We start from the raw sequence: 21610 nt of genomic DNA on the forward strand, positions 1-21610 counted from the left end.
TAATCTGGTGTAGAGCTTGAAACAGCAACAGCACTCAGATGCTGTCAGACGAGATCAATATTTTGATTTCAGGAAGTTCATCTGAAAAAGGCAGATTCACAGAGACAGGCAATCACACTGGCTGATGGTGCAGATGTAAACCCGACATGGCAGACATACATTCAGGATAGTTTTTAAACTTGCTTACAACAGACTCAGCCATGGGAGTCACTGTGCCCTTCACAACTGCACCATCTGTAAAAGAGCATTTGTTTTTCATCAAATAATTAGCACCTTTTGAAGGAAGGCTCTGTAAGGGCATTTGGATTGCAGCATTTAGTTTACCTACGTTTTAAGATCGCAGACACATTTAATGGTAAATTATTTTCATAATTTGTGTGTATTACTGCAAAATTCCTATCAATGTTACTATTTAATTCCCACTTCAACTTGGGCACCGTAGATTAAAGATGCACATTTTCTTTTTACACTGGAACAAAACAGTTTTATAGGGATGACTTATAGCGTGCACACATGAGACAACATACCAGTTTTTAAAATAACATTTTGAGCAAAGAGTATGGATGTAACGAGGGCTGACTATTTCAGAATGGATGGCGACATGCTATCCTGCTCCCTTTTATGAAGGAGGCAGTATCAAAATTAATAGCTCACAGGAACGCTGCCTCTCCCTGCAGGAGTCCTGTTCTGGTGCATGACCAATGGGCCATGCTTGGCTTGCACATGCAACTCTGACATATTGGAATTGTTCATGTATTAAATAATTACTTGTAAATTATGTTTTGCTGAATTTTTAGCAAAAACAGTGCTCTTAAATTGCACTATTTCAGCCCAATAGTGAAAGGCTGGAAATCCCTTGCCAGAATTTTAACATGTCTACAGGTTCCCCATAGATCTCAATAGATCTCCCAATTTGTGCACATAGCCAAAGGGGATCATCCCTGTTAATTGTTCTCCCATTCCATGTCTCACATCTGTGTTCTCTCCCAGCATTCACCACCTATTTTGTACAGTGCTCTGATACTTAGTAACAAGGTTTAAGCTATATTATTCCTATGCATATCAAAATATATATATGCAAACCACTGCTCACATTTCCCACTCAATTCCAACTATCGTTTCATAAAACATCTCACTAAGTGCTGGTATTGATAGACATGTCACTTAACATTCTTGTTTAGTTTTATAAATGTAAGTGGACAAGCACCACAATGCAGTGCAGCTAGTAGTTTTCCATGTTTACTTAAATGTACAATTGCAGTTATCGCTTGAATTCCTGTTTTGGGACATCCATAGAGGTGGGCTCCTCCATATCATGCCATATTCCAGCCTACGCTTTAAGGTAGTTTGGGTGCTAGCGCTTTAAAACCGGGAACTCAATATCTGAAAATATAAAAAATAATTCAGTTTTACCATAAACACGCAAAGCGAGATGTACCTTTTTTTCTTGCAAGCTGGGACTCGCACAGATTATTTTTCTATGCACACACGTGCGCTGAAAAAACGATTACACCTGTATCTTTATTCCCCCATTCTGATTGAAAGTCTGCCAATTACCAGAATGCAAAGTAATGCTAGCTGAAATCAATCTAAAGAAACACAGACTGAGACAATCACAGCCCCAGCTTTGTTTTACAGATTTATGCACCCAAGCCCTTTCTAACCCGCCATCATTTGCACCTCCTGGTGACAATGGCCACAATACACATTTGCCATTTACTTTTGTTATTGATAGTTAAGCCCATGTTGGGACGCTGCCCAAGCCCTTCAAGCCCAGATGCAGCCCCTGCTCTCACTGTGCTCGCAGCTTTTGACTGTTTACTTTACAGGAAGAGGAGTGGGACGGCCAGGGGAAATGTCCCAGGGACTTCAGACACCAAAATAAACACACACTGCTAATTTTGGGGTCTGATCAAAGAGCTACTGGGAAGCCTCAGGCGAGCTACCAGTAGCTCACGATGCTCTGGATCACTTCTCCAGACCAATTCAGATTCTCTAAAGTCTCATTCTTGAAGTCGAAAAAATTATTTCCTCCTTGAAACCTCCAAAGTGCCAGGGCGACAACTGTCCTGCCCAGATAATTAAAGATGCAGCCAGAGATCTGGCACCAATTATTTCCAAACTAATTAACACCTCTGTCTCATCAAATACCGTTCCAAGTAACCTAAAAGAATCATGGGTCTTACCCTTGCTAAAAAAGCAAACCATGGACCTCTCTATCCCGACTAAGTATAGGCCGATTTACCACCATGCCTTTCCTACTTAAAATACTTGATAAAGTAGCGTGTCTTCAAATCCAGAAGTATCTTGAAACTAACCATCTTTTAGGTACTTGCCAATCAAGTTTCAGGCCACAACGTGGCACGGAAACAGCACTAATTGACTTAAAAACCCAAATTGATGAGCTCAAGGACAAAGGGAAAACTGCCTCGCTACTCCTCGTTGACTTGTCTGCCGTCTTTGAATTGGTGGACCATGAAGTTTTATGCAAACACCTTGCATCCGTGGCACACTTCCAAGGACGCAATAGCTTGGGTCCAATCCTTTTTAAATAACAGGACCTTGAGTCTTCTCTCCATCAGCATCTGCAGACCCTATCCCGATAACTTGTGGCATACCGCAAGGCTCCTGCGTCTCGCCTACAATGTACAATATATTTACAAAGCCTTTGTTTGACAAATTGGACAGTCTGGGTGTCGTCTACACTAACTATGCAGATGGCACCCAGATCCTCATACCCCTATCGGGCGATTACATCAAGGACACGGCTCTTGTAAATAAAATGTACCTACTCATTTAGGCATGGATGGCAGCCCATGGCCTATGCCTGAATGTTGACAAAACCGAGCTCTTGATTCTTGGAACTGGCGGCAACCTGAAAAAACTTAACACTAACTACACCGCCTTCAACATAGACGGGAACATAATTAAGGTTGTAAAGGAAATAAAAACCTTAGGTTTTTACCTTGACTCTACATTAACCTTGAGTAAACCAGTAAACTTGATGTCATCGGTAGCAGCATATACTTGCAAACTAATCAGGGCTTGCGGGTCTTTCCCATCTAAAGCGAGCTGCATCAACCTAGCTAACTTCTTCATACTCTCGAAATTGGACTACTGCAATGCCTTATACATAGGTGCAAGTAAGCACATTCTGAATAAAATTCAAATTTTGCATAATAATGCACTCAGAACTGCATTAAGTATTCCAAATAGCATATATCAGAGCTAAGGAGACAAAATCACTGGCTGTTCATCAATGACAGAATCCATTTTAAAACAGTCTTCCTCACATTCAAATGCCTTAACAATGCTGCATCACCCTATCTAGTTGAGAGAATAGTCAGGAAACCCACCACTTGGCCTACCAGATCTGCCAACTCCTTCTGCCTTACCATACCCAGATTCAAGTTAGAAAAATCTGGAGGAAGTAGCTTTCCTGTCAAGGCTGCAAAGACCTAGAACGCTCTCCCACTTTCCCTCAAGAGTGGAACAATCCTTCTGTCGCTTTAGACGTAATACTTTAAATTGGCTGAGAACCAATGATAATTGACTGCTGCACTCCACTACTGTATACTGTATCATGTAATTTGACTACTACTTTGTTAACTACTACCTGATGTATCCCTGTATTTACTATTCTTGTATGTACTGATATTGTGCTTTAATCCTTTACTTGTCTTGTTTTCCCTATATTCCCATCCTGTACTTTGTAACTTAAGCCTAAAGTAAACCTTGTAACCTTTGCGCCCAGTTACCTAAGGGTTCGGTGCGCTATATAAATAAACAAACAAACAAAACCGATTGGGCGCTCTAGACGGATTACTGCCATTACTGTTGACACAATGTCATTGTTGGTTAAGTTTTGAAGAGTACAGGAAGGCTCTCTTGAGATTATTATATCTTTTGTTCCAATCTTACAAAGTTTCATTTACACCATAACACAATGCCTAGTAGGTTGACTTTCTCTCTTGTTGATATGTCACTGTTGGCTACTATCTGGAGATTTCAGAAATCCCTAAAGCCGATCTCTGAGCCTCCGCCCCATGATCCCCTGTTGGCACTGTGACACAGTGCTTGAACCTGCAGGATCGGTGGCGGGGGCCAACCCTCTCTTGGAGGGACAACTATCTGCAGCTTCATACACGTACCTCTGTGTCCTCGGGATGGCGACACCCTCCCCCCCCAATGTTAATTGTCTTACCCTGCATTTTCAGGGTCTAAATTCCCCCTTGAAACGTAAAGCACTTTTCCATAGAATGGCCACTCTCAAGTCCTCGTTCCCGTTTCTTCAAGTGACCCACCTCTTACCCTCAGATGAATTACTCCTCAACAGCAAACTGTACCCCACAAGGTGTTGTGCCTGTAGCGGCCTGAAGAAACGCGGGGTCGCCATCCTGGTACGTAGGGGTACCCCTCTGAAAATGCTGAAAGTCTTGCGGGACAGGGAGGAGAGATTTATCATGTTGGTGACAATGCTTTTTGGGCGAAAAGTGACCTAACGCCCACCAGGAGCTGTTCTTTACCTCACTATCAAAGACGCTGGTGGAATTTTCAGAAGGGGACCTTATCCTAGGTGGGGACTTTAGCGCAGTGGTTAACCCACTGGTCGACAAATCCCTGCCCCCAACCACTAACGATAAGAAAATGTTTTTAGCACTCACCACGCTGCTGCCTGGCGTTTTTTCAATCAGGAGGAACGGGAATATACCTTCTTTTCGGCCGTACACGAGAGATTTCCAGACTGGACATGTTTCTCATCTGATACTCTTATCCCACAGGTAATCGCTATCGAGATTCCCAAGCCACCCTGGTGCCTGAACGAGTTGCTGTTGGAAGACCCCTTAATTTGCTCCAACATCTCCGAGGGTTTAAAACTTTACTTTAGTGAGAATGACACCAGTGAGGTGGGATGCGATACAGTATGGGACGCTGGGAAGGCGGTTATTAGGGGCCTCATAATAGACCAAGCAGTGGCTCGAGGGAAGGCCAGGAAGCGGTTCCAAGCCCAGTTGGAGGAAGAGGTCCGAAGAAAGGTGGCGACACACAAGGAGCGAGGGACCCAGCGCCCTCGGAGTCCTGCGAATAGCACGGAAAGCTTTAGAACCACACCACATGGGGCGGGCAGCGCACTGCCTAATGCTTACAAAACAATATTTTTACACAAGAGGGAACAAGGGCAACAGGCTACTGGCGGCAAAACTGAAAAAAAACAAGCCAGACGTAACCACATAGAAAGCCTGTGAGATGCTAATGGGAAGTGTGTGTCCGCGGAGGGAGGTAAACTCGGAATCATTGAAGACTTTTTCAGGGAACACACGTCCCCACATAATGCAGACCTGCAAGTGACTCAAGAATTTATACTTAACTCACACCTACCCCAAATTGCCCAGGTGTTAGGGAGAATTCTCATTTATGGCTAATTTCTCTCACCTAGTGAGTCCCCCAGCAACTTTGCTGGACTTCTGGAGTTTATTTTTTTCCACTTGGTAAGAGAGAGCTTTTCCCCCACTCTTACCTGTGTTTTGCTATGTGTTTCTACCTGTTTTTGTGATTGTGGGCTCTGAAGTACACCACTTCAGTAGCCCCCTTCTTTTTGTGTGTCACACAGCACCTTCAGTGCCGTGGCACACGGTTGTCCTTGAGACTTCCCTCGACTCCATTTCTGAGGCGACTACTGTCCCCCAGAAAAGGGTAAAGTTACCATTAATGTTACTTAGTCAATCTACCACAGACCCAGTACACCCCATCTTCCATGGAGTACTGGAAAGGGTTAACTCGTATCCCTTTGTATCTGTACCTCCTAGAGCATTGTTTTGCTCTTTTAACATTTAGACTGGCTGGTGGCAGTGATATCTACCCTAATATTTCTACCGCGATTATGTTAGATAAACGTGGTGCTGTTCTTGGCTATTATATTAGCCTCGAACATAAATCCGCTTGACCAAATCTTCTTTCTCTGAGCTCCGGTTGGGTTTATTCGCCATTTCTTTTTGTTAAAGTTCTTCGTGTGTTTTACTTTGCGCGGCAAACTAGGTTCGCCTTCTTTGTTCACTGTCTTTTGGCGGGCTTCTGCCCAGAAGCCCTCCTCAAGGCGCCTGGGTGTCTAGGTGGGCTAAATGTGAGGGAGGGGTGTGGTCACCCCCTGCACAGGGTATCCTAGGAAACCCAAGTCGCACTTTGTCATGATTGGCCAGGGTAGTTGTCCGGGTTGGGTAGTTGTCCGGGTTGGGTAGTTGTCCTATGCTGGGTGATTGACAGCCAGGCTGCGTGAATGGGTTTTTTTCGCATAAAAGGCAGGTCTCTTGGGCTAGAAGTCAGTCTCGCCACTGGAACTACAAGGAACCGAAGAGGAGCGGAGAGAACGACGGCTGCTGCAACTACCCCGTCTAGTTGAAGCCCTGCTGCAGTCCTGAGCTATCTGCCCTTCAACGACTCAGAGAAGATCCAGTCCGGAGTCTTCTTCCCTAGAGCTTGGTGGGGATAACCAGCTCATCTTCTATAGCCAGAGGATCCTCTTCCGTGGTCGAAATTACTGCACACTGCTGTAGTGGTCCGGATAGCCACCTGAAGAGCCTCTCCTGTTTTTAAGGAGCGCGCCTTCTATTCCTTATCGCTGCTGCCGGCTTCATCCCTGTGTGGTGCAGACCCCCCTTCAGACGTCCTCCTTCACAACGAAGCTCCAGGAATCGTGGGTCTGCGGGACACCAACATGAACCACTGCCAGGGCAGTAGCTGCACCACTGTTATAAGGTACTGTGTTCTGTTGAGGAAACTGGGTGAATCCCTTTTTCTTCATTTCCAAGGCTTGCTCTTGTCTTCCCTCCTTATTATAACTTTTGCTTCCGAACATTGACAATATCGAAGTACTTTTGGCTACGTTGAATCGTGAACTGTCTGACCGTGTGATCTTCGGCAACTGGCCCCGGTGTCTTTCGACCCTGGCTCCGGCCCTTTGATTTTTGACCTCCTGTCTGAGTTTCTTGATTCTGCCTGCCTAACCAAAATATTGCCTGTGATTTTTGCCTCCAACTCCCTCTGGGTATCTCAGGTGCTAAGTGTGTGTTTGCCCCAGTAGCATTTCATGTCACGGATACGTGTTTGTTTAGTAGACCGAACTGTCAAAAAGTGATCGCAATAGTATTCGCGGTAATGTGTTTTGTTCATAACACTGTTTCGTTCAAACACAGGGTACTTACCTTGAGACTTACTGTACAAAGTGAATTGGTTAGTTTTAGTATATTTAACGTGTGGTTTTTTGGAAGTTTAAAAGAAGTGTTGTGTTTATAACGAATGGTTTAAAAATAAATGTACTTATATTTTTCTACCTGAAACCTTGAGTCAGTGTTTGCTTGAGTCACAGTAATTGTGGTCCCTTTGTGTAATCTCTGCTACTGCTCATATACTCTTGAGATAAGCCTGGCTGCTCCGCCACTGCTACCACTCTGACATAGTAGTACAGGCTTGTACCAAAGGTAAAACTTGTATTGCCCCTGTAGTCTTAATTGTGTGTAGCGGTCCCTCAGGGCACTGCACAGGATTCTGCCTAACACCAGGCACATTGGGACCCGTTGGAAGAGCCTATATCTGATCAAGAGGTCGAATTTGCAATTAGATCCTTCCCTCTCGGGAACGCCCCTGTCCCCGATGGGTTTACGAGTACATTCTATAAAACCTTCAGCTCAGAAATGATCCCTCACTTGACAGAACTCTTTAACTCCTCCCGGGCCACATGGTCTGTCACGCAGTCCATGGCAGAGTCTGCCACTACCCTAATTCTGAAGCCAGGCAAGGATCCCATGGAATTGTATGTCTTATCACCCTATCGAGTTGCTAAACAGACTCGAAACACTACAGCAAAATAATAGCAGAACGACTTGGGTATGTCCTCCTGACACTAATTGATAAGGACCAGGCAGGCTTTATTAAAAATTGCTCAGCCCACGACAATATTCGACGCATCATCGACTTAGTCTCCCTTGCCCCTCAAATCCCGGGTAAGCTATCACTATCCCTAGACACCCATAGGGCCTTCGATAGCATGTCTTGGGACTATCTGAAACTAGTCCTAAGGGAATTCGGCTTCGTCCCACGAACTTCCAAATCCCGACTACCCGCGTCAGGGTTAACTTGCAATGGTCTCCCCCTAGAGCTTTGGGCAAGGGGACTAGACGGGGCTGTCCCCTATGCCCGCTGGTATTTGCTTTAGCAATGGAGGCCCTAGCCCAGAAGATCTGACTCCATCCAAATATTCAGGGCTCCGAATACAGGGGTCAATGTCATAAGGTCGTGTTATACGCAGATGTGCTCTGTTTTTTTAAGTAATGCACTTGGCTCACTCCCAACCCTAATTGATTTACTGGCTCAATTTACAGCGGTCCCCGTATTTGCCATCAACCCGGCGAAATCCATGGGCATGGTACTGACAGAAACCCCCCAGCCCTGGCAACCCTTAGGGGAACATTTCCCTTTCGCTGGTCGCCTACGCACATCCCCTACCTGGGAATATGGCTGACTCTTACATATTGCGGGCCAGCGAATGCTAATATCCCACCCTCCGAAGGAAGCTAAGGAATGGCTTCAGCGGTGGGACTCAAGAAATTTCATGGCTGGGGCGTATCTGTTCAGTCAAGATGACCCTCCTTCTGAAGCTTTTGTACAGGGTCCACGCTTTACCAGTATCTATTCCGGAATGGGATCTCCTTACTCTGTGGAAGGGAGTGGGTCACTTTGTTTGGCAGGGCAAAAAACAGCAAATCCCCTGTAAGCTTCTTACAAGAGGGAAAATGCTGTGCGGACTGGGGCTCCCCTCGATACCACTGTACTACTGAGCGGCCCAAATTGCTGAAATGATAGGTTGGGCAGGAACAACTGAAGCCCCCAAATGGCGAGACATCGAGCAAACCGCTGCCCCCTTCCCCTTTGGTCACCTTTCGTTCATTCCTAGGGAAGCGCATTCACAAGGAGGTACCACACTACCTACTACCTTAACGACGCTCAAGAGCTGGGATAAAGCCTGGCGCAGCGGGGGGGGGATTCAGGTCTGGCCTGGTTCCTCTTTCACCTATCACCCAAAATCCAGCCTTCACCCCAGTCCTCCAAGCTAGTGTTTCGACTCTTGGTGATGGACGAACCCCTAAGACTGCGAGAACTATTCGAAGATCGAGATCCCCTGACCTTTGTAAAATGCAAAGAGCAATTTAAGCTGCCTGAATCCGAACAATTCCGATACATACAACTCCGTCATTGGCTGACTAACATAGCCATACGACAGGCAGGCTCCAGAGCCCCAATGGGAATAGAACTTAAAACCCTAGAGGGACAACAGACTCAGACTGGCCACATGTTATAGACTCTTAGAAAGTACCTCACTAGAAGAGAAACTCCCCTATATGGTCACATGGGAAATGGAATTGGTTTTGGAGATCTTAGGGGAGTCATGGCAAAAGATATGGATCAGAGCCCAGAAAAGCTCCCGCTGCACAACTGTAAAGGAGGGAGCCCTTAAACTGTTTCCGCTGGTACTTGTCCCCACAGCGACTGCAAGCGATGAATCCCACCTACCCTGATGCATGCTGGCATGGGCTTGGGTGTGGGGAGCAAGGCGACCTAGCACATATGTGGTGGCATTGCCCAGTCATACTATCATGTTGGCTGGAGGTTCACCCCAAAATTAAAGAATTCACTGGGGCTTTGCTACCCATGGACCCACGGGTCCTACTACTGGGCGCGATGTCCCCGATGATGGGTCATTCCCGATGACAGGTGCCAGAGCCGAATTGATCTCATTTGCTTACAGCAACTCGAATTATTCGTTTTCGCTTCTGGAAAGATGTAAATGGTCCACACACGTCCTACTGGTGGGTGAAGGTTTGGGAGTTGTTTGGGATGGAGAAGCTGACAGCAATGGCAGAGGGGAAGTTGCCTGAGTTCTCACGTATATGGGTGCCATTTTTGGACTTGTGGAATCTGCTTAGATCACATGCTGTGCATAGGCCGACATCTAGTGGAAGCTGCAGAGTATAAGTTTGTTTTTCGAAACTCGAAAAGGGGCGTCGAACTAGGGCATGCCATTAATACTATCCCTAGTGTGACATCCACTGTACCCATGATCTCTCACGCGTGTAGGACCCTCAGATTGTTTTTTTCCGCCATACTTGTCGGAAGCATAATCACGGAGTTCCCTGGCTTTTAGCCATTTATCATATAATTATCAAAAAATCCCTGTTTTCCAACCCTCCTACATATACCCGCCCGCTGCCAGGTATTGACATATGGAGATTACTCCATTTAAATTCTGCCCGAAGTGCAACTGTAAATTCCCCTGGGTAGACAAACATAATACCTGTAACCTGTGTCTTCCAAGGGACCACCCCGAGGCAAATTGTAGAGCTTGTAAGCTCTTCAAAGCCAAGACACTTAAGGACCGCTCGACCAAGCGTTGGGCCCACTATGCCAGGCAACTCGAGGCCATGGACGCAGTGGGTTCCTTCAGCGATGGCAGCAACGCCGCCGTATCGGATGGCGAGGGCACAGGGGTGTCGTCGGGCACCGAAGCGCAAGCCCCCAATCTCGGAGGACTGACCGGTGGGTCAGTTATGGGGACAACACCCGGCGGCAAGATCGCTACCCACACCTCTCCCACTAAACCCACCCAAGATTCGACAGGTGTGTCGAGTGATCGGCAGAAGAAGGCACAGAGAGAGCGGTCCGCCGAATCGGTGTCCTCTGGGCATCCCAGGTCACGGTCGCCCCATGACACACAGCAACCATCCACGATTGCTAAGAGTGCCACACTACCTAAAGTCATGGAGGTGTGGTCGTCAGAAGACTAATCCGACCTCTGCCCCCAGGCAGCATGTTCGACGGCTACTCCTGTAGTTCGTTCGATGTCTGCGTCCGAGATTCAACTCCCCTCTTCCAAGACTCCCGAATCTCGTGATCCCACCTCCGATTCTCGACGCCAACCGTCGAAATATTCAGAGAAGTCCAATGGGTCAGGAAAATATTCCTCTACACATGGGAAAGGGGAGAAACAACATAAGAAAGCCTCTGAACACCATGTTCAGAAGGAGAAACACAAGCACCCCAAATCTTTAGAAAAGTCCAAGGCCCCTGACCCTGTCACTAGGCCAAAAATTGTCCCTCCAACTCCTCAAGATATGGGCTTGGATGAGGAACCACAGCAGGGAAGAATTATCCCCAGTTCCAAGGAATGGAACTCGGAGGACATTGACAGAGTCCTTTTTTGTAGATTTCTATGAAAAGGACCCTAGTTACTTCCAGAGCTATCAGAGTATCCCGGCTACCTCTGCCCCTTCGGGATCCAAAGACCCTCAACCTCCTACTAAGAGACTCCGTACTGAGACTCCATTTCAGGGGCTGATTTCAGACCCTTTCAGTGTTGAACCTTACCATCAGTATGGTGAGGATTCAGAAGTACAAATGCTAGACGACCAGACTGGGGTCGATTACTATGGAGACGATGAGGACCAGGAAGACGAGGTGGAGGCCTATAATCTCGACTCCCCTATTCCCAAGGACCCCCCCGTGAATGACTCACCTGTTGACAATCAGCCTTTGCTTAACAAAGTTTTAGCCAAAGCGGCAGCCCATTTAAAACAAATTAACACTCTGGGAACTCAAGAAGAGAGCGATTTTGCAGAGCAGATTCTAGGGGACAAAAGATCCTTTTCCCAAGCTATCCCCATTCTAAAATCTATTCAACGCAGAATCGATCCTTCTCTGGTGACTCCTATACTTACTCGGGCAGTTAACCCACGAGTAGAAAAATTATTCAGGGCCGCTCCCTCTGACCCACTGTACATAAGGGGTCAGCTAAAGCCCGACTCATTAGTGGTTACTACCACCAGAAAGAGGGCGGGAACACCACTAGCATCCTCGGAAGGTCCCCCAGACAAAGAGAGCAAGAGAATATATGCTCTAGGTAGGAAGGTGGCATCCATGTCGGCCTACCAAGCACGCATTGCCAATACCACCACTCTACTAGCAAACTACAACTGCCACCAATGTGAACAGGTAGCTGCCCTCATTGCCTCGGCACCGGAACCTCTAAAGAGCCAGTTGGTCCAGATTGCGTCAGAAGGAAGATCAGTGTCCGGATGCATTCTCAAGGCTAACTTCGATGCAGCAGACAATGCAGGGAGGCTGATAGCAGAAAGCACAGTAATTAAACGACACACTTGACTAAGGCAGTCTGGGTTTAAACATAAGACGCAAGCCACCCTCATAGACATGCCGGTAGAACCTAATGTCCTGTTTGGGAAAGCAGTGGAGGAAATGCCAAAGACGGCTAAGGACGAATATGACACTTTAAGGTCCCTTGAACAAATAACAAATAAGCGCACAAACCAGCGGGGAAATAACAATTTTCATCGCTTTCCTGGCCAAAACTCCTAGAGAGGGTCCAATTACTACCAGAATCAAGGAACCTCGTGGGCCGGCAATCAACAAGCTACCCAGGGTTTCGCCAGAGGTCAAAAGAGGGGCCGCGGTAGGGGCAGAGGCAGCCCATGTAGAGGCGCTACGCCTCCCAACAAACGGTGACATTCCGCTCCGGGTCCCTTCCCATGCATCCCCAGTAGGGGGGCACATTTCCATCTTCACCCACGCATGGGAAGGGATCACTTCGGACAGATGGGTGCTGTCCACAGTGTCCGCGGGATACTGGATAGAACTACTGCAACGCCCCCGTGACCATTCTCCAAGACAGAAAATAAACTCCTTGGAGCACCAAAGAATCCTCCTCGAGGAGATTGTCACTCTTCTTGCAAAGGACGCAATAGAACTCGTCCCGGGCAACCAGGTAAACAAGGGTATTTATTCAACTTACTTCCTTGTGCCAAAAAAAGATCTAATGATGCGCCCAGACTTACGCTCTGCAAACAAGTACGTCAAGCCACAAACATTTTGCATGACTACACTCCAGGAAATAATCCCCCTACTAAAAAGTCATTACATGGCAACATTGGATATGAAAGATGCTTATTTTCATATTTCCATGCTCCCAGCACACAGAAGATTCTTGCATTTCAAGGTAGACAGCCAGGACTACCAGTTCAAGGTGCTGCCCTTCGGTATAGCCTTGGCTCCAAGAGTATTCACCAAGGTACTGGCGGTGGTGGTGGCGCACCTACGCAGGGAGGCAATCCCAGTGTACCCTTACCTAGACGACTGGCTCATCACAGGCGAAACCCCCGTAATTTGCAGATGCAACATTCAAAGAACAATCGACCTCCTCTTCCAATTGGGCTTTTCAATCAACGAGAAAAAATCAAGCCCGGTGCCAAGCACCTCCAAACAGTTCCTAGGAGCTGTCCTAGACACCAAAGTGGGGTTGGCCTTTCCATCAGAGGAAAGAATTTGGAATCTGTTACTGCAAATTCCTCTATCAGTCTGGTCGCCAGATAAGGGTGCGCAAAGCGATGTGTTTGCTAGGCATGATGGCATCATGCATTTACCTGGTTACCCACGCGCGCCTGCGCATGCGACCCATGCAAGAATGGTTGGCGAAACAGTGGTCACAGGCAAGTGGTAAGTGGGACGATCTAGAGGTGGTTTCGCCAACACTAGTACAGAGTCTTCGCTGGTGGACAAGAGAATCTTTCAAAGGGGAAACCCTTTTATGATACAGACATACAGGCCATAGTCACAACAGATGCGTCCCTGTCAGGGTGGGGAGCACAACTCCTTCACCACACAGCCCAAGGTCTCTGGTCTCTCACAGTGGCTCAGAATCACATCAACCTGCTAGAACTTCTGGCAGTCTTCAGAGCGCTTTGGGCGTTCGAACCCCACCTATCCAACCTGTCAGTGCAGATCCTAACAGACAGCACAACAGCAATGTTTTACATAAACAAACAAGGGGGCACTCGTTCGCCAAATCTGTCCAGGCTTGCCCAGAAAACTTGGATATGGGCACTCAAACTGGACATTTACCTGTCATCTCAACATGTTGCAGGGGATCTCAATTCACTAGCGGACGCTTTGAGCAGAGATCCCCTCCCACAAGAACACAAATGGCGTCTACACGAAGAAGTCATAGGAGATCTCTTCTCTCAGTGAGGTTTCCCCACTATAGACTTATTTGCCACAAGCGAAAACAGACAATTCCCAGAATTCGCATCCAGGTTCCCCCAGCCAGGCTCCAAGGGGAACGCTCTATGGATGAATTGGTCAGGGATGTTTGCCTACACTTTTCCACCAACCCCTCTAATGAGGAAGGTGGTCAACAAGTTACACAGGGAATCGATGACGCTCATCCTAGTTGCTCCTATGTGGGCGAGACAACCATGGTTCCCACACCTACGCAGATTGGGAATGTTCAACCCCATCAGACTCCCGTGCTGGTACAGCCTACTCTCCCAGCACGAAGGACAAACAGTGCATCCTCAACCAAACTTGTTGAACTTGGCAGCATGGCTCCTGAAGTCATAGATTTCGGCCATCTCAATTTACCCCAGAGATGTATGGATATCTTAAAGGAATCAAGAAAACCTAACACAAGGCACTGTTATTTTGATAAATGGAAAATATTCGTTATTTGGTGCCAGAATAAACAAATCAACCCAATTGATTGCACTTCTTCCAATATTGTCACCTACATGCTCCACCTTCTGGACGCAGGATTGGTATTTAATTCACTCAAGGTACACCTGGCGGTGCTGTCAGCCTACACCACCTCCCATTACAAAGTGTCATGGTGGAAAGTGCTAGTTGTCAAAGTCTTTATGGAAGGGGTGAAGAGACTCAAACCTCCAATTTCTAACCCACCACCAGGGTGGGACCTTAATGTGGTGCTTGCTAAACTCATGGCCCCCCCCCCTTGGAACCCATGCATAAAGCTAGTCTCAAACACCTGACCTATAAAACTGCCTTCTTAGTAGCCGTTACATCCATAAAAAGGGTCAGTGAAATGCAACCTCTGTCAGTGCGGGATCCTTTCGAGGGGATTGGGTCCTCCGACGTATTCCATATCTATGACATGTAATCACCACAGCTGTGCTGCTTCGGAAACTTTTTTCTGCGTCCTGCGTCGATGACGTCGATGCGCCGTCGTCGAGGACCTCCTCCGACGTCATCCGATGTGATAAGTAGGACGCACGACGCCCGTAGCCTCAGTTCCGTTTTTTCCGCGAACCTGTTGCTCCGTGAATCTCGGTTAACGCCTCGACTCTTTGGAGTTCTGTTCTTCTCGGTTCTTCGAACCTGTTCGTTTTTGTGAAAATCCTTCGTGTGAAGATGTCTTCTACTTCATCTTCGACCACGCGTCCGGGCGTCAAGAAGTGCGGGGAGTGTGGGTCCAAGATGTCGGTGACGGACTCGCACGACGCCTGCCTCTGGTGCCTCGGGGAGGTCCACGACACGGATGACTGTATCGCTGCCAGTCGCTCACGTCCAAAGCCTTACGCAAACGTAAGAAGTTGTCAGTAGGTCGGGTGTCCAAGCCCCGGAAGTCGAAGTCTGCGGGGCTTTCGACGGATGATTCGAGGGGTGACTCTCCACGTCATCGTCGGAAGTCTCGTGGGTCTCCTTCTAGGAGTCGGTCTCACCACTCCTCAGCCTCTTCGAGGCATTCTCGGAAGCGCCGACACCGGTCGTCTTCCAGGTCCTCTTCTCCCGGCACATCGCTTACCCCACCAGCCGTGCGACGCCGGAGGAATGGGCTTCCTTCGGGAAGAAAATGCTGGCGATTCTTGAGTCGCAGGGTACTAAGCCGTCCGCGCCCCCGAGTGGGGTCGGTCGTGAGAGGTCGAGAGACACCGCTCGCAAGAGTGGTCGGCACAAAATTCCATGTTAACCAGTCCATTGAGCTATCCGCCTTTTTCCAAGAACCCAAAAGCTCTGCTGAGGTGAAACTCCACACACTAGATGTGAGGAGAGTTGTCCTCTACTACGTAGACAATACCAGACCGCTAAGAAAGACAGATCAACTGTTCATCTCCGTAGCTACAGGCAGAGAAGGAGATTGCGTCTCTAAAGTTGCCATCTCTAAATGGATAGTCTGTCCAGCTGTGTTACTCCCTTTCAGAAAAGACACTGCCTTTTACGCCAAGGGCCTACTCTACAAGAGGTACTGGGGCCACTCTGGCTTTCATTGCAAATGTACCCCTTGACACCATTTGCAAAGCAGCTACATGGAGCTCTATTCACACCTTTATTCAGCACTACTGCATTGATACTCATTCCAAGACAGATACTCAAGTGGGACAAGCGGTTCTAAGACATTTGTTCGCGCATTACCCTTCTCATATCCCACCTCCTTCTAACACTGCTCGCTAATCTATGCACAGCATGTGATCTAAGCAGATTCCACAAGCCTCAGAAGGGATACATTACTCACCGTAATCATATTTCTGATGTTTGTATCTGCTTAGATTCAAATGCACCTGCCCTTCCTCCCCAAGATAAGGTGCATGGATGCTTGTAGTCTTATCTATCTTATCTGCTTGGATACTCTGTACTCGCGCTACTCCTCATGCTACCTCATGTCAGAAAAAATGCAATCTGAGGGTCCTACAGCAGCTTCAGTGAAAATAGGTGAGTTTTCACCTTTCTCCCCCTCGATCTCCGGCTGTATTTGAAGCCGGAGATCGGGGGTGGTGTCGTTGGAAAGGGGAGATTCTCCCCTTTCCAACGACAACCTGTGTGACAGCAGTGCTGCCCGCGGATCAGGCGCAGGGCGCTCGATGCGCGGGCAGCAATGCCCACTAGACACCAGGGAAACGTTTGCAATGTGGGGGGGCTGCTTACAGTAAGCAGCCTTCACCCCCCCATACCCCAAAGCATGGGGGCACATATATAATGACCCCTGGGGGCAGACAGGTGACCATCTGCCCCCAGGGGTGGGGGCATAAAAAAAGCAAAATAAAAAAAACGTGATAGGAAGGGGGAGGAGGTTTTGGGGGCCCTAGCCACCACAGATTTTGTCGGAAATGGTGTCATTGGAAAGGGGAGACTCTCCCCTTTCCAATGACACCCTTTGTGACAGCATTGCTGCCTGCGGATTGGGCGCAGAGCGCTCGATGCGTGGGCAACAATGCCCACTAGACACAGGGATGTCTTTGAATGCGGGGGGAGGTGGGGGCTGCTTACAGTAAGCACCCCTCCCCCCCCAGCCCCCAAAGCATGGGGGCACGTGTACAACCCTTGGGGCAGATGGCTGATCTGCCCCCAGGGAAGGGGACAAAAAATAAACGGAAAGCAACGGGGGTGGGGGTGAGGGGGCCTGGGATTTTTTTGCCCCCCTGAAATGATAGTGGCCCTCCCCCTCCCACACCAAGTGGAAAGGAGGTCACCCCTTGTAGCCCTCCCTGGGGGCAGATTTATGCTCCCAGGCAGGAGTACATGAGGTGGCCCCCTATCCAATTGGGGGGGGTGGAGGGTAGGGCCACCAGGAAATAGTGTGCAGGCCCTTCAAAGGATGGGGCCTGCAGGTTAGGGCCCCCCTGGGAGCAGATGGCTGATCATCTGCCCCCAGGGAAGGGGGCAAAAAATCAAGAGGGAGACCAGTCTGTGGAGGCAAGCTGACCACATCTTGCTGATTGATGCCCAGCGGTTCTGTTGGTACACGGACCTTCTCGACTTGTTCATCTGCCTTCCACGCCGTCTTCCCTACCGAGACGATCTGCTCTCACGGGAGGGGGTCAGGTTCTCCATCCAGAGGTCAGATCCCTCAACCTTCCCGCTTGGCTTCTGAAAGGTTGAGTTATAAGGATTGGGACCTCCCTGAAGACGTGATGGAGGTGTTGCTTTCGGCCAGACGGCCTGCAACCAAGTCCCTGTACCGTTGCCGTTGGAGAAAGTTCTGCGACTGGTGCAGGGTTGAGAATGTGGATCCTTTTTCATGTGACATTCCTGTGGTTCTTTTTTGCTATCATTAGCCCACAAGGGCCAGTAAGTGGGCACCTTTAAAGGTTACCTGGCGGCGCTGTCCATATTTAAGCGCTTGTCTGAGAAGTGTTTCTTATTTCAAAATTCCTTTACATTCTTGTCCTTTGAGACTGTTAACCCTTAAAACTGTATTTTTAGTTGTGGTTACTTCCGCTTGCAGAGTGAGTGAGTTGCAGGCACTTTGTTAAGCCACCCTTCACAGTGTTTCATAAGGACAGGGTTGTCCTTCGGGTTCGTCCTTCCTTTCTTCCGAAAGTGGTGTCGGAATTTCATTTAAGCCAGAAGGTCATTCTTCCGGCATTTTATCCTCCTCCGCATCCTGGTAAGGAAGAGGAGAGGCTCCATAGGTTGGATCCTAGGAGAGCTTTAAGTTTCTACATTTCACACATGTCCCGGGTCAGAGTGGACGATCAGCTCTTTATAGGTAACGCTGGAAGGCAGTTGGGACAAGCTGTTACTAAGCAGAGTTTGTCTAGATGGATTGTCTTGGCAATTTCTGAATGTTATCGCTTGCTGGGTAAGGACCCTCCGGTAGGCTTACGGGCCCATTCTACTAGGGGTATGGCTGCCTCTACTGCCCTGCAGAGGGGTGTTCCTATTCGTAACATCTGTGAAGCAGCCACATGGGCTTCGGTCCATACTTTTGTAAGACACTACCCCCTAGATTCTATCCATGGGCAGGATCTGGCCTTTGGCAAAGGCGGTCCTTTACTCTGCAATTTAATTGGGCTTTCTAAATTTCTATATTCTAAATTCTTTTCCCTCCTCCATATGTTGGTACTGCTTTGGGAGTCTGTCATAGATATGGAATACGTCGGAGGACCCAATCCCCTCGAAGAACAAGTTACTCTCTTAACTGGTAAAATTCTTTCGATGGGATGGTCCAATGACGTATTCCATACTGCTCCCTCCCTACCTGCCCTGCTTTCAGAATTTCTTATGCGATTGCAGCTTACATTTCCGCAAGGCTTTCTGTGGTCATACTGGCAGACGATTGGTGCCACACATTTTGGGAAAATCTACAACTGCGGCTACGGGCGTCGTGCCTCCTACTTATAACATCCAGTGGCGTCGGCTCAATGGAGGCCCTCGAGGACAGCGAATCGACATCATCGACGCAGGACGCAGACGCCGAAAATTTTCCAAAGCAGCACAGCTGTGGTGATTACCTGTCATAGATATGGAATACTGCGTCGGACCATCCCATCGAAACAACGTTACCAGGTAAGGGAGTAACTTGTTCTCTTACCTACTAACAATGTATAGAACTCATATAGTTCACATTTTATTGCCATTCAATATACGTTTCAACTATATTTGCAATTGGTTTTTAGTGTAAATGTTTCTTCACATGTAACGCTAATAAAACAGTTCTAAAAAGATGTGACAAATAGTATCTCGTTTAATTTGCAAAGTTGTATCAAAGATTTCTATTTATGAATATATTGTATTTATATTTCTGTCATCAACGAATATAGAGCCATTAGTTTATTAATCCTGCCAATGTGTAGTCTGGCAACAATGGAAAAAGATGCATTGAAAATTGCAAAACAAAGGTCAAACCCCCTACCCTGTGCCTCCCACAATCACCACCACCCTTTTTGGATGCAGCCAGAGTACCACTAGATCCTTTTTTCCACTTCCAGCACTGGTCACAAGGTCAGTGTACAGGTGGCTACCAAGGTTAGTGTGCATCATGTTCTCTACATGTTAGCAAGGTTTGGTTAATGTTCCCCAAAACACTCTACAGGACTATATAACTAAAGGTTCTGAGCAGTCCACCTCATGACACTCAACTGACTAGCTTACAGGTTTTGTGGGGTTTGGTAAAACCTCTCATTGAATTGAACCCTTTTTCCTTTACCTCTTTCTTCCAACAAGTCATTCTCTGTCAACATTAAGCCAGTCCTTCTGATCATCAGTGTCCAAAGCTAGCCTGGGACTCTGCCCTCTTTAATGCAGTGACACCCCACCTCTCCTGATGGATCTGCCTCCTATAGAGGTAGCATAAAAATATCAAAGTACTATGGGGGTGGTCTCTCCTTCCATATCTAAAAGAGTTGGGGACCCTGGCATTTATAAAGTTAAAACTCGTAGGCCAGGGGCTACGACTCATGAAACCCCCTTAACATTGTCTCTCAGCATTCCACTTCAGTACTGAAAAAGAGAATGCCTGAACTATCTGTCAAAATGCTGCACTCTGAATGGTTACTGTACCTGTCAGCCCACGTATCCTTAAGGGCAGCACTGCCCTCTACTAGGAGATATGCTACACCACATCTGACAATTTAGTAAACCGCCCAAAGGGTAAACACATTAAAGACAAATATATATTTGGGTCCTAGCCCCTACTTAAAAAGAGGACTAGATTTGCAGCAGAGATGCTGGCACTACAGACCTGAAACACAAATCCAAAGAACAATGACCAACTCAGCAATCCGATTCGTATTGAATCCTGTAATATGACCAGTAAGCGGTTACAGACTGACAGACTCTGCTGAATTATGCAAAAAAAATAAGCCTTGTTAATTCCTCCTTTGATGGAACAAAGGAGAAGGCAGAGACAAAATTACGAAAAAACACAATATATACTTTCAAAATTACACAAATATTTAAACATGATTACTTTGCATAGAAACGATTTTTGTAAATTACTTATTTGGGCGTGTTCTAGCGTGTGCCACTATGTTTTTTATTTCTTTGTTTTAGGTTGGGGAATTAAAATAATGCACTCATGATGTTTGGACTGAATAGTAATGTGTTCACTTGTAACATTTGAAATTTACCTAGTCGAATGATTTAACTGATTTTATTTAAATTAATTGACTTCAGTCTCTGTGCAGTCCATTGTTTGATTTTGTCACCGGATGATGACCTAAAGTTGTAGTTGTTTCAATTTAAGGTTTAACAACTGATTTCAGGCTAGCCATGTCAAAGAAGGAGGCAGTGCGGGCCTTATCCCCAGCCAGTTCCTTGAAGAGAAGAGGAAAGCATTTGTAAGAAGAGACTGGGATAATTCAGGTAATGTTTCATTCACAATACATAATGCTTAAATATGTTTTCAGTAATGCATGTTTGCTTTCACAGTAGCACATTTTGGAGTTGGATATGCAAATTACAAGTTAAATGTAGCTTCTTGACTAGTGAATTGAGATTCGATGGAACAAATCTATCTTTAACAGACAAAATGTGAACATCATGTAGTTTTGTCTGATGCCTGAACACACTCAGCATTTCTTTTATATTTTCTGGGCAGTTTTTTTTAATTTTATTCTGCTCTCAAGTGTTAGATTGCTGAATTTCACTCTAAACGTTTTATGATTATGAATTTTGAAACAGGTGGATGGGCTGTGTTTTTCAGTGTGAAAGCTTACTAAGAAAGCCCTACTTTTTTTTAATTTATTTTTTTTTTTTATTTTGTCATAGCTGATTACATCAACTTTTCAAAATTCTTAGAAAATATGATTATCGTGGCAACATGATTACATAATAGTGAAAAGGAATTAACAATACATAAGATTATTACATTTTCTAAAACGTTCGAACCAGTGATAAAATTTATCAAAGCAAACAGATAAAATGCTTAAAGTAACCATGATAAAAACAAGTACAATTACCACTATAAAAATCTGCGATTTCCGCATTTCGACACTGGATTTTGGATGAGACTATACTTTATACATCTAACAATATCTCA

At 46.8% G+C, this 21610-nt stretch overlaps 1 protein-coding gene across 4 annotated transcripts in view; it reads left to right on the top strand.

The window, feature by feature from the left end:
- The window catches only part of PALS2 (protein associated with LIN7 2, MAGUK p55 family member), a 1716257-nt gene that overhangs the window by 1037719 nt on the left and 656928 nt on the right, over positions 1-21610 (top strand). For all 4 annotated transcript variants that reach the window (XM_069648194.1, XM_069648191.1, XM_069648193.1 and 1 more), the window contains one exon: positions 20835-20934. In XM_069648194.1, coding sequence (XP_069504295.1) covers positions 20835-20934 — 100 coding nt within the window. The remainder of the gene's footprint in view (positions 1-20834; positions 20935-21610) is intronic.

Source organism: Ambystoma mexicanum, chromosome 2q, assembly GCF_040938575.1.
Source record: "Ambystoma mexicanum isolate Mex_15411 chromosome 2q, UKY_AmexF1_1, whole genome shotgun sequence".
Classification (NCBI taxonomy): domain Eukaryota; kingdom Metazoa; phylum Chordata; class Amphibia; order Caudata; family Ambystomatidae; genus Ambystoma; species Ambystoma mexicanum.